The sequence below is a fragment of the Neodothiora populina genome (assembly GCF_041146345.1).
Source record: "Neodothiora populina strain CPC 39397 chromosome Unknown canker_contig_13, whole genome shotgun sequence".
Taxonomy (NCBI): domain Eukaryota; kingdom Fungi; phylum Ascomycota; class Dothideomycetes; order Dothideales; family Dothioraceae; genus Neodothiora; species Neodothiora populina.
The window spans coordinates 193,604-209,757 of NW_027191402.1; the positions used below are offsets into that span (position 1 = coordinate 193,604).

A 16,154-nucleotide genomic window follows, 5' to 3' on the forward strand; every position below is an offset into this window, starting at 1 on the left:
AATCGCGCCTATAACGGTTGCTCATTTAGTCCTCGATCCACATGCTAGGCGCCGTTCAGAGTATTCGCGACATCCTTTACGGTTTGGTTCATCAGAGGATCCTCCGATAATCCGACACACGCACTTCACCCGCATTCCTGTCATCCCGCACTTCTTCATCACAGCTCGGAGAGCAGAGCTCGTCAGAGACCTGTCACATCCTTACGATAGAGATACCTCAAGATACAAGCTTGTAGTCGTCATATATGTCCACTGATTCGCAAAGGCAAGGTACAGTAACTTCGACGCCTCATACCTCACCGACACCGGCCATATCCGAAATCTGGGGATCTCTGCTGTCAAAACGTAAATGTGCGTAGAGATTGCGCCTGAGATCTTCAAAGATGTGGAAATGTACCATGATTCATTATACTGCGACTAAGGTATGAAAGTAGAATAAAAACGCCAGAACTTAACCAATGCCAATGGGTATATGCCATTTTGCCCCTCCTAAGATCCACCTACGCGCAAACTTGAAGAATAAAACGATTATATGCTATATCAATACAGTGCGTTGTTGAGATGAGCGGCAGCTTTCACAAAATCCAGCCGTGTGAGATGCCCTCACCCAGTGAAGTTCAGGTTCCCGGCGGATTGTGAAATTGACATTGTCGGCTTGTGGCTGCCCGCGTTACCATCAACGCCAGACCAACCAGGGAAAAGTACCCTTAGACGACTGTACTTCTCGGCCAATTGAGGCATGGCTGCTGGTGCACGAACGTAATTCGGAGGATGCGGCGCTTGCTTTGATCCAGGCCTGAGAGCATGATCTGTGGCGCCGCACAGATAACCCAAGTTGGCTTGCACCCTTACACTGACCCTTTTTGGAAGCGTTAGTGATCATTGAGAAATATTAAAGAGCTGTCATAAGACGTACTGTGCAAACTCCGGGGTTCCCATCTGCGGGTTCAGTCCTTGCCTGGCCATCAGCTCTGAAATCTCCTGCGTCGGCGCTCCACCCTTCCCTTGGGCTTGTAGATTGTGCATCTCTTGTAGGAGCTCATTATTGATTTCTAAGAGAAGCTCCATACGCTCCCTTTCCCTGGCCACCGAGGCGGGTGATTTAGGGGACCGAGGCTGGGACTGAGACCTTACAGGAGCATGCGGACTGACTTGGGAATGAATCTGCGGTGGACCCATGCCCGAATGCTGCAATACCGATTGACTTTGTGATGGGAGCTGTGTGAACCCAGCCATCTGTGGTGAGCTTCCATGGAACGGAGATGCAGAATTACTGGCATCAAGGGACACACTGGGCGCTCTCACAGCACTTCCAGCTATGGAAGGCGAATAAGGTGCAGAAGTGAAGGATTGCTGTCCTAGATAGCGGTATGCGATCAGCACCTCGTATCGCTCTTAATCAAACCTCTGAACCCCGCCGCTCACGGTTTCGGCTCCACGTCAGAGAATCAAGGGGTCATGATGCGGAGCAGGGTATGGTGAGGCTACAAAAAACAGGACACTCACCACCAAGCTGTTGTTGCTGCTGCTGTTGTAGCATTTGTGACACATTATTCGTGACTGTCCCATTCACATTCATGTTTGGTCCACCGGATGGGAAGCCAAACCCACCTCCCACTCCGTTGCCTACATTACCACCACCAACCCCAGCATTGCTTTGCTGAAGTGCAGGTGGTTTTGACGAGCCAGGATACGATGCCTGAGGGAAGGCTTGAGGACCCGCAGAATTGCGAGGGAAGAACGATTGACCACCGCTGTGGATCTGGGCCTGCGAGGAAAAGGCCAGAGCTGGGTCAAACGAGTTGGGCTGGGGGGCTTGGTAGTTTATTTGGTTCATGCCTGCGCCCTGATAGGGTAATAGGGTAATAGTGCAAGTAGCGACTATACTGTAATCTAATCTCCAAAAGGCGGGCCGAGGGCGAAGGATATCCAGCCAAATCACGCCTGTAAGCCTCTGAGCGGTCACGCAAGGAGTCTTTGCAGCTTTGCTCTTCGACGCGATATCGGCTACCCGCACTTCCGTTGCCAAGATGAGTCAATTCAGTGCCTCTTTCCGCTTTTGGCCCCATATCATTCGTCATCTGTGTTGCTCGACCACCTAAGTTGACGCACATGCGATGCCATTTCTCTTAATCAATCTCTGCCAACGTTGCCCGTCATCTGCGACGACATCCTTGCCGCTCTAATCCAACGACTGCTACACCCGACTGAGCACGCAGTGTCGCCGTACTGATCAGGTCATGTCAGGTAAGCTCGACTCTTTCACGACTCCTCCGTGCCTGGTATTGTAGGGTACTTGCGCTGTCTTAGTACTGTACATCCGGGAAGATCGACATGTCCGTATGGACCACAGGCGCGCTGTTTCGGATGCAGTCCGATTCGTTGTACTAGTGCATCACATGTCGAAACGACCAGAGTGACACTAGAGAAGATGCACCCTCTCGTGGAATCCTGTCAATATATGAGCTCGACGAGAATGATTCTCTACTAATCGACATCGTTCTCAGCTCGGGGTAGAGGACGTGGTGCCTACTACAAGGCCCGCTACGGCAATGGACGAACTAAAGGCCGCGTTGATCATGGAGCCTCTAGAAATACTTTTTCGGATGATGTGTCCCAAGAGGGGTCCGCAGTCTCCGCCAACAGAACATGGTCCGACTTGAGGCACGACCTGACATCCATTGATGGTCAAGGATACGGTTGGTTCTTGATGAGGAATGATTGGAATGAGACACATTGTCGCTCACTTCTCCAGGTGCTTATAATCGCCTGCGTGGCACGTACCAGCATTACTCGCCGGACTTTAAGTTGTCTGTAGATCGTGTGCAAAGTGACGCTTATGCCTCTCCTTCGCGAGTGAGCGTGCGTATGAGCTGGGTAGGTCTTGTAGAGAACCATTGAGGTCCGCAGTCTTCCATTTCCATTTTCTCTATGATTCATTGCCTCATGCATGTGACTGCGCGTTCGGCTGAGGTCGCTTGATACAGCATACATGCCAATAAAAACGAAAACCTCGACCAGCTTTGCTTCTAAGTGGTAAACGTCCACTCAAAAGCCTTCACAATGCACCAATCTACGAGCATACAGTCATCATGCTGATCAGGACCATTGCAGGAGGAAACTGGGCTGCCATCGCACTACGCTTCGTCTGAAATACGTATGATCGCTTTAGCAGACTGGTTATCCAGGAAAGCAGCAGATTACATTAGCGACAGGTATAAGAAAGATGCTTCCACAGGACAAAGGGGAGGTTGGTCAGGTCTCAAAGGAGAGGTCTTCGGCATCAACAGACCCAAACAAGAGATACTCCCGCGCACCAGCGTAATGGTTGTTGACAACCCCGGAGGTTAGTCTTAAACCGCAGCGAGGAGCCCTTGATCGAACAGTGAACAAAGCCGTTACCGTCTGCCCCACTAACCAGTCTTGCTGATGCTTAAGACAGACGGGAAAAACCTTGAACTACGCTTGTCTGTATCCCTACCTGCTCGAGGTCGTACAATCCTAGGAGGAGAGGCGCTTTCAATATTGGTAAAGAATCTTCCCGAGCTGGTCAAGACAGTCATGCTGCATGCAAATCACGACAAGCAGTTACTGAAAACTCACATTGAATCGACCGAGGACCAGAATCTCATGCGCAGCCAGCTTGCTGATCTCGGCTTGGTCGCCTTCATTGCAAATGGATCGGTACTACCAAGGGCTAGCGGCGCGTCTGAGCGACCACTTGCTGATGCACATATGGCTCCATTTCACTCCCCAGCAAGCTTCGAGGTCACGCTGAAGAGACTGCACGGAAAGGATATCCTTGGGATGGGAATCAAACAAGGCATCACCTTACTTACTGGCTGTGGGTATCACGGAAAGTCTACGCTCCTCGAAGCCATCCAGCTTGGAGTCTACGATCATGTTCCTGGAGATGGAAGAGAGCTCGTAGTGACGGATCCCACCGCTGTCAAGATTAGAGCAGAAGATGGCCGATCTGTCACCAGTGTCGACATCACACCTTTCATTCGAAGTCTGCCAGGTAAAGTTACCAATGCCTTTACCAGCGAGGACGCCTCGGGCTCGACGTCGATGGCTGCGAGCATCCAGGAAGCTCTGGAGGCTGACTCTAAAACCATCATCATCGATGAGGATTCATCAGCAAGAAACTTACTCGTTCGTGATGAGCGAATGCAGAAGCTCGTACTTGACGAGCCTATCACCCCCTTTTTCTCCAAGGCACGGGCTCTGTACACGGAACACGGGGTCAGCACCATTATAGTGGTTGGCGGTCTGGGCGATTGGCTCTCTGTGGCAGACAAAGTCATTGGAATGGAATCCTTCACCCCTCGAGATCTGACGGAACAGGCGAAAACAATTGTGGACGAGATACCAAGGAGAATCATCGTCGATACCGCATACGGCTCACTGCCACACAGACGCATTCACGTGCCGCAGACAATTATGCAACGCAAAGGCCCATGGGCGAAGACCAAGAACTTCATCACGATACCAAAAGTTGAGGCTTACGAAAACGACTCCGATGGTGAAGGTGGGATTGACCTCTCCCATGTGGAGCAGCTCATCGAGACTGGCCAGAGCAAGTTAATCGCGCATCTCATCACATCATTCGCGAAGCCGAAGCAGAACGAGTACGTTGACCTCCTTGTTCACGGCTTGCGGTCGAGTTGGTGGCGCAAAAGGGAGAATTGCCGATATCCTCCATGAACATAATTACAAACGAGTGCAGCTGACTTATCAATAGAAACTCTTTTGCAGCCGCTATTGCCGAGTTCGAGAGGAACACCAGCGTTGATACGCGCCTATCGCAGAGTCTTGTGGGTGGAGATTTCGTGGCGGTTCGCAAGTTCGAACTAAGTGCTGCCATTTCGCGCCTGCAGGGGTTGATCACAGAGACGGATAACACGGCGCAGCATGTACACAAGAAACAGCGCACCGAACACTAGGAGCGAATGAGCTTGAAGAGTGTTGGCCGAGTAGTGTGTCATGGCAGACCCCCCAATGACGGAACGGTCTGGGGTCCGGGTCAATTGCCAAGTCAGTTGCATGCAGGGTAAATCGAGTTCAAATATAGCAACAGTCGATCACAGATCGTGAGCCTTTTTCTGACGTCCTTCCAGAAGCATACAAGGATACTTTGGAGACGATGGAACACGCCGAAGGAGCTCGGGGGCAATGCTGATGTAGGTACAAGTACAGTACAAAAGTGTAAACCATCGGCAGAGATTCAATCACATGCTCAAAGTCCCGAGTGGTCGCCTCAAACTCTATAGGTGGGGGATACGATGCGCAATCTCCAACAGATAAACTACCTTACCGAACTTGCGGCTCGTTGCTAGTATTGACATGGGTGGCAGTGCCTGGGATTCACAGATTGTATGTCCGCAAGGCGCGCGTGATGTAAAGGTATGAGACAAGAAGGAGATACAGAACAATGCCAGTGTCTATCAGTGGATTATTTGGCATCCTTCGGGGCCTTTCAATCGGGCTGTGAACCGGTGAGTATGTGCCGAGATACCGAGTATGACGGGAATAGAGAGACCCGTGACCGCAGTCGAACTCTACTGTATGGCGTGAGGGAGCTCCCCCACGTTCTGGCACGAGCGTCCGAAGAGCTTGAGTGAGGTAAAGTTGGACCCTTTATCGATCTCATATTCTCGCCATACAAGTACAGCTGGGCATGCATACAGCAGACACTCTTGTCATTAGCGGCACTAGCACTAGCATTGAAATCCCTCGCCTATCAACAGGAGTGCGCAAATGTAGTAGTGGACGGGGGCCAGACGTCAGAGTGTGCCTAAAGTAAGAAAAGACGGGACAACAAATGACTGAGACTCCCAATCCAGAAGGATGGCGAGAAGTCGCATTGAGATCGATTAAGGTTAGCATCGACTGCTGCCGAACCCTGAGTCCTAGAACGCTAGTCCGTGCTAAGCGGGGATGATCGTGGCCCAAAACCATCGATGTTGGAGCTAAGGTATGCGCCCATAGGTATTGACGTGCTCCATTGCAGTATATAAAGAGCCAGTGGCAACCAATTTGGGATATCGCTTCTCTATCATCAGCATCAGTTCTGTCGTGTTCTATCACTCAGTCACTCAATTGTAGCATTCATATCACCACAAGTCGCATTCGACTACACTTCATAGTTCTTCAATCATCATTAAAGCTATCTTGCCCACTCCGCTTGCATAGCAATCACTCCCATAGCAACAACAATAACAACAACAACAATAACAACAACAATAACAACAACGAATCAGCATCCAACATGACCACCAACGGTAGCATGAATATGTCCAAGGCAAGAGATTATGACCTGCCTGGTCAGCACTCTCCGAGCGCTCTCAGCCATGATCCCATTGTCAAAGTGCAGCCGCCACGCCGCGAAGACCTGCAGCCTTCGTATGCGCAAGTCATCAAGCCCGACACCGAAGACGAGGCGCAGCATGGCTGGTATGGCGCGATGGTCAATGGACTAGGATCTTTTGTCGGGACACTTGGAGCCATTCCTTGCTGTGTCTGCTGTCCGAACCCTTACAAGCCTGTCAGTCAAGGCAATGTCGGTCTCGTCACCAAGTTTGGACGTTTCGCCCGCGCTGTAGACCCTGGTCTCGTCAAGATCAATCCTCTGTCTGAAAGCCTTATTCAGGTCGATGTGAAGATCCAGATTGTCGGTATGTATTGGTTTGCTATTCGGTCAAGTCCAAGATTATTTCGATCGTTCCGCTGACATGGCAAAACAGAGGTTCCTCAACAAGTGTGCATGACCAAAGACAATGTCAACCTTCACCTGACATCGGTGATTTACTACCACATCACCTCCCCTCACAAGGCCGCCTTCGGAATCTCCAACATCCGCCAAGCGCTTGTCGAGCGCACCCAAACCACCCTCCGACACGTTATCGGCGCCCGCGTCCTGCAAGACGTCATCGAGCGTCGCGAGGAGATTGCGCAATCGATCCGTGAAATCATCGAAGACACAGCGTCAGGATGGGGAGTAGCAGTCGAGAGCATGCTGGTCAAAGACATCATCTTCAGCCAAGACCTGCAAGACTCGCTCTCCATGGCGGCCCAGAGCAAGCGAACCGGAGAGGCCAAAGTCATCGCCGCCCGCGCAGAAGTCGAGTCTGCCAAACTCATGCGTCAAGCCGCTGATATCCTCTCGTCTGCTCCCGCAATGCAGATCCGTTACCTCGAGGCGATGCAGGCCATGGCCAAGTCGGCAAACAGCAAGGTCATCTTCATGCCTGGCTCGCCGAACCAGACTGTCCAGGGCCAGATGTCCATTGCCGAGTCCGCCGGTGAGGGACCAAGCAGATATCAAAACCAGAACAACACAGGCAGTGGCTTTGATGAATTCGGCAGCGGCGGCGTCACTGGCTTTCAGGGCGCCATCAACAGCAGAGTCGTCGAGAACATGTAAAGCTGACCAGTGATGATCGACTCACTGCGGCTCGCACACCACTGATGAACGTCTCTGCGACGACAGTCGGACCCTCAGAAGAGAAAGGCGAAGGTTTTGGTCGAATTGGCGAAGCAATTCTTTTTTTTTTTTTTAAACCTTGCGGGGACATGAACAGGTTTCATGACGACGAACGAGACGATGAATCAAGGACCGGATGGAATGGAAGGAAGGATACCCCCTGTCGTTTTTGCTCTTTGTTTTGTTTCTGTCTTATTATGTTCTTCAGTCGGGTTCTATAGTTTTATAGTCGCGTATTCATTTGTTCTATGACTATCTCTGACTCTATACTTCTCATTCGTGTGTCATTGTCGGGGCTGTGCTTCTACATATCATCTGTATTGTGTAGATAAGCGACCTCCAAGTCTCGCTCTTGGAACAAGTCAGTACTCCTCAACCATATGCTTCCTTCTTCTATTCGCTTCCTCCCTCTTTGTTCCCTTTCCTCTTTAGCTTCTCTCTGCAGGTACATGGAAAGGAGATGCTTATGTCCCGTATACCCCCACACCTAAGCGACCCGAGTTGTTGAACCTACTGACGAAGCTCGTATCATGCTCCACTAAAGGGTCTACAGTATAAGTCTAAACTGCGTTTGCCATGTGCATGTATAGTACAACACGGCACACTTGGTATGGTAGTATCAAAGACGAGGGGAATCAAACCATCGTCATATTCACCAATAGTATAGGAGGTTCGAGCAAGGAAGGGACATTGCACTTCTTTCGGCACGTCGGACCTGAGGGTGACTTTTTGATATGAATTTTCTTCATCATTAAACATCTCCTTTTGTTTCAGCACAATAAGTAAAGGAAAGAAGAGGAAAAATCATATTTTTGAACTTTTTTTTATTTCTCATTTTTGGATTTTCCCATGACAGCCAAAAGGAAGAGAGATACTACATAAAACCAAAGCAACATGTCGTGAATGTGTGTTTGTGTGGATTTTGCTACAGAAAGGGTGAATCAAGCCCTCTCTTCACACCCCCTTTTCAAGAAGTGCCCTGGGAACCATGTGCCTTACCGCGCGCCTTTCGCCAGCCCTGAATGAAGGAACGAAAATTGCCTGGCGTCTACCTCCTCATCTTCTTGTCTGCTCTCTTTAGGCTCTATCACTTGCGCGCAAGGAAAAGGGATCTTTTAGTAGTAAAGAAAGATGATTGTGAATTGGTCTTTCGGTACGCATCGTGAAATGTACTTTTCCACAGATGTACCATCAGCGTACTCGTTCGCCCGCGCAATGTAACCTTGGAGGGTCGACACTAAAGGCCGAGACAGCTGCCATGGGCAAGTGACCTGAGATCAGACAATCTCGATTATAATCCGCCTCCCCTTCAGACCTGCTCTTGCGTCGTGTATCAGATTGACATGAACGACTTTATACACCTGCGCCAGCACCGGTGATCTTGCTGATGCCGTTCTGGGCATATTGCGTGGGGTTGTAGGCAGCAGGGATCTGACTGCTGAAGCTGCCGAGGATGAGGAAGATGGTGAAGAGAACAGCTCCGAAGATGATGAGCTTCCTGAGGGCGGGGTGGCGGACACCGTAGTCAGCCCAGGCGCGGCCTGCGTTTCCGAGGTTCTCCTTGAGCTTGTCGGCACCGAGCTTGTAGTAGACAAGACCACCGAGAGCGATCGAATATCCGAAAAACTGAAGCGGTGAGACAGGGTCGCGGAAGATGAGCATCGAGGCAACGACAAGAAGAATATCTTTGAGCACGCCGGAGAGGGTGAGGACGAGAGATGAGGTTCTGCCGATCTGTGCAATTGTTAGAATCACAAGTAGACTGAAAGTCGCTTCTTCGCGGACTCACCAGGAAAACGACGGAGACGTTGAGCATGAATGCAATCATGGCGTTGGCCAAGAGCACGAATATTCCAACGCCGTAGATGTCGGCCATGGTCATCTTTGGGATCTCGACAACCAATGCGGTGAGGCCGTTCATGACAGCACATGCGGGTGCGAAGTAGTAAAGCGAGACCAAGGGGTCCATCTTGAACTCGGCGGAAGAGAGAAGGCTTTGAACCATGTTCAATCGTACAGCCTCGAACATGATGCCACCGATCTGGAAGAGGAAACCCATGAGGACGAATTTGATCTCTCCGAAGGATGCAATGACAACACCGAGAACGATGATGGAGACATTTCCGAGAGTCTTCATATCTGGAGGAGAGGTACCCATAATCCATCCAGTGACAAGCACAGCAACAGGTGTGGTGGCCTTTGATGTGTTAGCTTGATTCGAGCGCACAGTGGTTCATTTGAAGCTTACCTTCAGCATCTGAATGAACGAAACACTCAAGTACATGTATGTGAGGTTACCGCAGATGAGGGACAAGGAGAAGAACAGGCCGATGGGAACAATAGCTCTGAGGTAGACCTTGCCAGTCATTGGCACCTTCTTCCTCGAGTCGAGAACGTGGGTGAAGCGGGCCATGATCTGGGTCATGAGAGTTGCGAAAGCAAGATGCCATGTCGTGAGGAAAATAGGAAATCCTGATCGCAGTGTTAGTAGTGGTCGTCGAGTTGCGGTCAGCCATCAGGCGATGGAGGAACGTACTGAATTGAGCAGTATCGAGAATCCACTTGTTGAACAGAATAACACTGGAACTGAGAGTGATCCAGACACTGATAAAAAAAAGTCAGCCATCTTATTTTCCGGACTCTTCTACAGCTCCTCGCAGACATGCGGATACTCATCAAGTCAAACTTACCCAATGTACACTGCCGGGTGGAGTCCAGTTCTAGCAGGCTCTGGTTTCTCCAGCGCGGGGTTCACAGTTGGCAGAACAGGTGCAGATGACTCTGCTCTATCGACCTCGCCCGAAGTTCTCTCTTTCTCCATTGTATGTGACGAAGACGAGTATGCAAAGCTTGCGCAGTAGTGGTCGCGAGATTTATTATGCGCGCAGTGCGCTGATTATGACCGAGGCGGGAAAAAAGTACAAGTTGGCAGCTGAGCTACAATGTGCAAAATGCTACCGAGTAGTGGCAGTAATACAGGCAAGATGGAGAGGACAGAAAATGGAAAGGAGGAGGAAAAAAGTCGAGTACAAGGCAGAAAAGAGCGGAAGACAACAGCTTTTGGATCTAGAGTCGCAAAGGAGCAGACGTTGTCAACTTTGAGAGAAGGAAGAAGGGTGGGAAGTTTTGTTTGACCAACCAACGACGTAGACCGCAGGGGGCAATAGATACCAGCTGGAGGCCAAGCCACCCTCACCCGCGCGGTATCGTCGGTGGAACGGTGACCTTTAGTGCTTTGCCTGCCTTGCTGTGAGAAAATCATCGCTTCGACGCTCTTTTGACGCTAGGGTCAATCGACGCCATGATGGACCAGGATTGCGCGTCGTTTTCATGGGCCCCCCGAACCCGTCTACTACTACAAAGAGTGCTGCTACTTGTACAGTGCTCATCTGGCAGAGTGCGCAAGGCGAAACCACGAGGCCGGACATGATTTGGTTCTGGTGTGGGATCCACACGACCACGTACGCCTCCTCACATTTCCCCCAGCTTGACCTTGAGCTTTATGAGCCTGTAACCATGGCGCTTTGATAGGCTTGCAGATCATGACATTTCCAATTTAGAGATCCACTCATGCTGATACATGGCAATGGAAAACGCAAACATCGTCGCTACGAACCTTGTCTGCGAAGTCTGCTCTACGAATGGTCTGCCGCATCTATTGCACCCTAGCATTGAGAAGAGGCTTTGCAACTAACGACTGTTTTGGCGGGAAGCAGAAAGGGGACAGCGGGGACTTGGCTGCTTCTCCCCTTGTCCTACCAGTGTAGAGAAAGATTCGGTTATAGGCTGAGTCAAGCCGAAAATTACTTTGACGGCAGACGAGTCCATTGGCAATCCTCATGTGCAATATCATGGGTATGTGGTACCAGTACAATCAATCCAGATGCGTTGAGGAGGGCCAATTTTACTCCCAGCACTCCGCATGTAGGAGGGCAAAAATGGGAAAGTGCTACTTGTAATTGCAAAACGGAAGGATCACTGATCCCGAGACGAGCATCCTAATATCGTCTGTAGAGTGGAATCACGATATGGCAGACACAACCGGACAGAGATTGGTATTGGAGTGTAGACACAATCGCAAGCATCAGAGACGTGGACGAAGATCTATCTGTCTTTGACACTCCGACTGCGGGCCACAAGGGGGTCGAGGCGTCTCAAAGAGATTGTTTCAGGATAGGCTCTCGGGTTAAGCACGGATTCTCAGCCTCTAACAGTTTACCCAACGCCGTAGCATGGGACGGTACGTAAGGAGCAATGATCGGCAGACCGAGGAAGCTGGATGCCATCCCTTTTCGCCTCCCTCCAGAAGAATATCATTCTGCTTCAAGTCGCTCTCAAAATCCATTGAGGTCTTGCTGTATCTTCTCAAGTGCTTTCTGTTACTCTCTGTGTGTTTTTCTGTGCCTTTTGATACCCTAATTATACATTACACACACAAAACCAGAACATAATGCCTGGAAAGGAAATGTAAGTGGTCAAACACAATTTCAGCCACCTGTCCAGCTTTGTCTGACGCTTGATACAACGACAGTGAGGTTGACGTTCTCGTCATTGGTGCTGGCCCAACGGGTCTTGGTGCCGCAAAGCGCCTTAACCAGATCGATGGCCCATCATGGATGATTGTCGACAGCAACGAGACTCCCGGTGGTCTTGCCTCGACAGACGTTACCCCTGAGGGATTCGTACGTTCTCTTTTTTCTGATATGGCAGGAGCGCCAGTCACTGACAAAAACCGCCACAGCTCTACGATGTCGGTGGTCACGTTATTTTCTCCCACTACAAGTACTTTGACGACTGCATCGACGAGGCTCTTCCCAAGGAGTCGGATTGGTACACCCACCAGAGAATCTCATATGTCCGCTGTAAGGGCCTCTGGGTGCCATACCCCTTCCAAAACAACATCTCCATGCTTCCCAAGGAGGACCAGGTTAAGTGTCTTGACGGCATGATCGACGCTGCCCTCGAGTGCAGAGTGGCCAACACCAAGCCCAAGGACTTTGATGAGTGGATCGTCAGAATGATGGGAACCGGTGTTGCAGACATTTTCATGCGTCCTTACAACTACAAGGTGTGGGCTGTGCCTACTACCAAGATGCAGTGCTCGTGGCTCGGTGAGCGTGTTGCCGCTCCTGATGTCAAGGCTGTCGTCAAGAACGTCGTCCTCAACAAGACTGCCGGTAACTGGGGTCCCAACGCCACTTTCCGTTTCCCTGCCCAGGGCGGTACCGGTGGCATCTGGATCGCTGTTGCAGACACCCTCCCCAAGGCCAACTGCAGATTCGGCGAGCACGGAACTGTCACCAAGGTTGACGCTTCCGCCAAGAAGGTCTCCCTCAAGGACGGCACCACGGTCAAGTACCAGAAGCTCATCAGCACCATGTCTGTTGATTTCCTCGCTCAGGCCATGGCCGACCAGGAGCTCCAGACCTTGTGCAAGGGTCTCTACTACAGCACCACCCACGTTGTCGGTGTCGGCATCAGGGGTGAGCGCCCTGAGCGTATCGGTGACAAGTGCTGGCTCTACTTCCCCGAGTCGGACTGCCCCTTCTACCGCGCCACCATCTTCTCCAACTACTCGCCATACAACCAGCCCCAGGCCGACAAGAAGCTCCCCACGCTTCAACTCGCCGATGGCTCCAAGCCTTCCAGCACAGAGGCCCAGGCCGGTCCTTACTGGTCCATCATGCTTGAAGTCTCCGAGTCCACGATGAAGGCCGTCGACCGCGAGAACCTCCTCAAGGACAGCATCCAGGGTCTCATCAACACGGAGATGCTCAAGCCCACAGACGAGATTGTCTCCACCTACCACCGTGCTTTCGACCACGGTTACCCCACGCCCGCCCTCGAGCGTGACGGCGTGCTCAAGGAGCTCCTTCCCAAGCTCCAGGCCAAGGACATCTGGTCCCGCGGTCGATTCGGCAGCTGGAAGTACGAGGTCGGCAACCAAGACCACTCATTCATGCTCGGTGTCGAGGCCGCCGATAACATTGTCAACGGTGCTGTCGAGCTCAGCTTGAACTACCCCGACTTTGTCAACAGCCGTGTCAACAGCGAGAGACGCCTCACAGACGGTGCTCAGATCTTCGGCAAGAAGCTGGCACCCGAGCTCAAGAAGGTCGACGCTGCCGGTGAAGCCAAGCCCATCGACATTGTCGCCAACCGTGGCTTCGCCCAATAGATGCGGACATGAACGGGAAGAAAGATAAAGAGTCAGTCCAAGTGAAATACGAGTATAGATTCGGGGGGTGGTGAAGGAGTCCAGGAGCACAAATGCACTGATATACGAACTTTGTCATGTTGGGAAGCTACAAAGAGTGCGAGCAAGAAGCGAGAGAAGTTTTACATACACTACGCAAGTCTATGGACAAACTCGGATCTTCTAGACAGACAGGGAGGGAAGCAGGACGCTGTGCGCCTGCTTTTACTTCAAGCGGATAGATATAGTCTTTTTGTTCTTTTGCGGTCTTTGGGAGTGTGTTCACATTCCGCACTGATATCCCACTGTTCTCCATCTGAGAATGAAGAAATGCAAATCGAAAAAAAACTTGGAAAAAACAATCCCGTCCGAGCTTCTACCATTTGTTATATCGTACCCAAGGATCGCGGGAAATGGACGGGAGGAGTGTGGTAAGAGGTAAAGTGTAGTACCTAGAGTACCTTAGGGTATCTAATATGCACGCAATGATGCACGCATGCATACATGCACGACGCAGGGATATATTGCACATTGAAGGAAGACGAAAGGGAAATTACGCCGATGATAATAACATGACTGGGATAGTGTGTGTGTGTGTGTGTGTGTGTGTGTGTGTGTGTGTGGCTGAGTGGTAGGAGTTATAGGAACAGTAATCCAAGTGCAGAGAATTTTGAAACCGACGAGATCGCTTTTGTGGAAATTATTGCATTTGGATTGTGGGGTTTGTATATACTGTTGTGGAAATTATCCTGCTTCTTCTTCTGCTTCGTTTTTGGATTGGTTTATATGAATCGTCCTATTCAACACCGATGCCAGTACAGCTCGACCATGCTATGCACGTATAGTTGGTCCTCGCGAACCTCCGGCCTGTGGTGATATGAAGATGTACCTACAAGAATCTTATTCCTCGCGAGTCAGCATTGAAGTCCAAGCAGACCAGCAGGAAGATGTTCACAGGACCAGAACAGATACAAAAAAGAAGAAATGTCTCTCTTTATAATCTCAGAAGGAAGGCAACGGAAAATGTCCACACGGTTTTGCGCTCTCGGACAATAATAATGTTTTTACATCCGAAAATACTTCATCATAGGAAGAGAGAGAGGGAAAGGGATCAAGTGCAACTGCTTGAAAAGCGGGAAAAAAGACTTACGGATGTTTTCGTGTGGACAGGCTTGGTCGGAGAGAAGTATGTTCATTTGCGCACGCTGGACATATTGCGACTGGGGGAGGAAAGCCCTCTCTCTCTCTTCACAAGCCTGTCATAGATGTCGACAGAAATGTAACCTGCTGCACATATCCAAGCAAGACAGTGTATTACAGTTCAAGGAAGAGAAAGCAAGCGTCGAAAGAGGTTTTGTAACAATCTTCCCCTGGCGCGCCCAAGCTCTCTCTCGAGATGAACCGAGCCTTGGCAAGTGTGGGCCGCCTGTCTGTCTCTCTGTTCCCCGCAGCGAACGGGGTTAAGCACTATTATCGCCGCCATTGTTCACGTCAACCATACGAAGTAGTTATTATTCATTGAAACGAATGCGTATTGCTGACAAAACGTATAGATCAGTAGTGCTCAACCCGTCAGCATGAGAAGTGTTATATCTCGAGTCCAGCGTAGCCATTTGAACCCAAGCAAAATCAGTCCAAAAACACAGCTGCTGCATCTATACTGCCGAGCACAGAGGACCTGCCATTATCATCCTACCCCTCACCTGATAATATCATCATCGCCACTCCCACATCTCATACACCGAACCCACCACCACATTTCCAAGACCCAAACACCTCCACTCAGAGCACACTACACAACCACCACCACCCCGAAAATGGCCTCCTCCGGATTCCCCCCTCAATCCCTCAAGCCCCTCCTAGCCGAAGTAACCACCCTACTCAGCTCGCGAAACGAACTCGTCGCAGTAGCCGAAACCGCCGCAGGAGGCATCCTGTCCTCGTCCCTGCTCTCGACCCCCGGCGCCTCCAAGATCTACGCCGGCGGTCTGACCCTCTACACGCTCGAAGCGCGCGTGGCCTTCGGCGGCTGGACGCAAGAGAACATCGCCAACTACGCGGGCCCGACGTCCGATATCGTCAAGGGCCTTGCGCGTCATGTCAGAGGTCAGCTGAGCAAGGCCACGTATGCGATTGCGGAAAGCGGGACTGCGGGACCGTCGGCTGGGGGCCCGAGGGGCCAGGATGGAGAGGACGTTAAGAGGCGTAAGACGCCTGGGTATGTTGTTCTTGCGGTCGATTGTGCCGATGGGAGATGTTTCTCTAGAGAGGTCGAGACGGGGCTTGGAGGGGATCGGGCTGCGAATATGGTTAGGTTTGCGGAGGAGGGGTTGAGGTTGCTTAGGGATGTTATCAAGGGGGACATTGAGGGGGATGAGCTGTTTCCGTAGGATTTGTTTTGGTAGATGTAACAGAGGGTTAGACAAGGGATGGGCTATGAAAAGTATGGTCGTTTGGAAACAGCAAGGAAAG

At 50.9% G+C, this 16,154-nt stretch overlaps 6 protein-coding genes across 6 annotated transcripts; 4 read left to right on the forward strand and 2 right to left on the reverse strand.

Moving 5' to 3' along the window:
* Window positions 1-603: 603 nt before the first annotated feature.
* AAFC00_001661 (uncharacterized protein) lies at window positions 604-1,837 on the reverse strand (the record flags this gene model as incomplete). Its single annotated transcript, XM_069340871.1, has 3 exons — window positions 604-859; window positions 917-1,358; window positions 1,507-1,837. 3 exons carry the CDS (start codon window positions 1,835-1,837, stop codon window positions 604-606), a joined length of 1,029 nt encoding a protein of 342 aa, XP_069204390.1.
* Window positions 1,838-2,240: 403 nt separating this feature from the next.
* Window positions 2,241-4,946, forward strand: AAFC00_001662 (uncharacterized protein; the record flags this gene model as incomplete). Its single annotated transcript, XM_069340872.1, has 6 exons — window positions 2,241-2,247; window positions 2,508-2,699; window positions 2,756-2,877; window positions 3,115-3,346; window positions 3,443-4,631; window positions 4,745-4,946. 6 exons carry the CDS (start codon window positions 2,241-2,243, stop codon window positions 4,944-4,946), a joined length of 1,944 nt encoding a protein of 647 aa, XP_069204391.1.
* Window positions 4,947-6,271: 1,325 nt separating this feature from the next.
* Window positions 6,272-7,426, forward strand: AAFC00_001663 (uncharacterized protein; the record flags this gene model as incomplete). Its single annotated transcript, XM_069340873.1, has 2 exons — window positions 6,272-6,677; window positions 6,747-7,426. 2 exons carry the CDS (start codon window positions 6,272-6,274, stop codon window positions 7,424-7,426), a joined length of 1,086 nt encoding a protein of 361 aa, XP_069204392.1.
* Window positions 7,427-8,839: 1,413 nt separating this feature from the next.
* Window positions 8,840-10,307, reverse strand: AAFC00_001664 (uncharacterized protein; the record flags this gene model as incomplete). The annotated part of the gene is made up of 5 exons (XM_069340874.1): window positions 8,840-9,220; window positions 9,276-9,683; window positions 9,735-9,958; window positions 10,023-10,090; window positions 10,177-10,307. The coding sequence occupies 5 exons, from the start codon at window positions 10,305-10,307 to the stop codon at window positions 8,840-8,842; spliced, it is 1,212 nt and encodes a 403-aa protein (XP_069204393.1).
* Window positions 10,308-11,936: 1,629 nt separating this feature from the next.
* AAFC00_001665 (uncharacterized protein) lies at window positions 11,937-13,664 on the forward strand (the record flags this gene model as incomplete). Its single annotated transcript, XM_069340876.1, has 3 exons — window positions 11,937-11,953; window positions 12,018-12,168; window positions 12,228-13,664. The coding sequence occupies 3 exons, from the start codon at window positions 11,937-11,939 to the stop codon at window positions 13,662-13,664; spliced, it is 1,605 nt and encodes a 534-aa protein (XP_069204394.1).
* Window positions 13,665-15,499: 1,835 nt separating this feature from the next.
* On the forward strand, window positions 15,500-16,072 carry AAFC00_001666 (uncharacterized protein; the record flags this gene model as incomplete). Its single annotated transcript, XM_069340877.1, has 1 exon — window positions 15,500-16,072. The coding sequence occupies one exon, from the start codon at window positions 15,500-15,502 to the stop codon at window positions 16,070-16,072; it is 573 nt and encodes a 190-aa protein (XP_069204395.1).
* Between the last annotated feature and the right edge of the window lie 82 nt (window positions 16,073-16,154).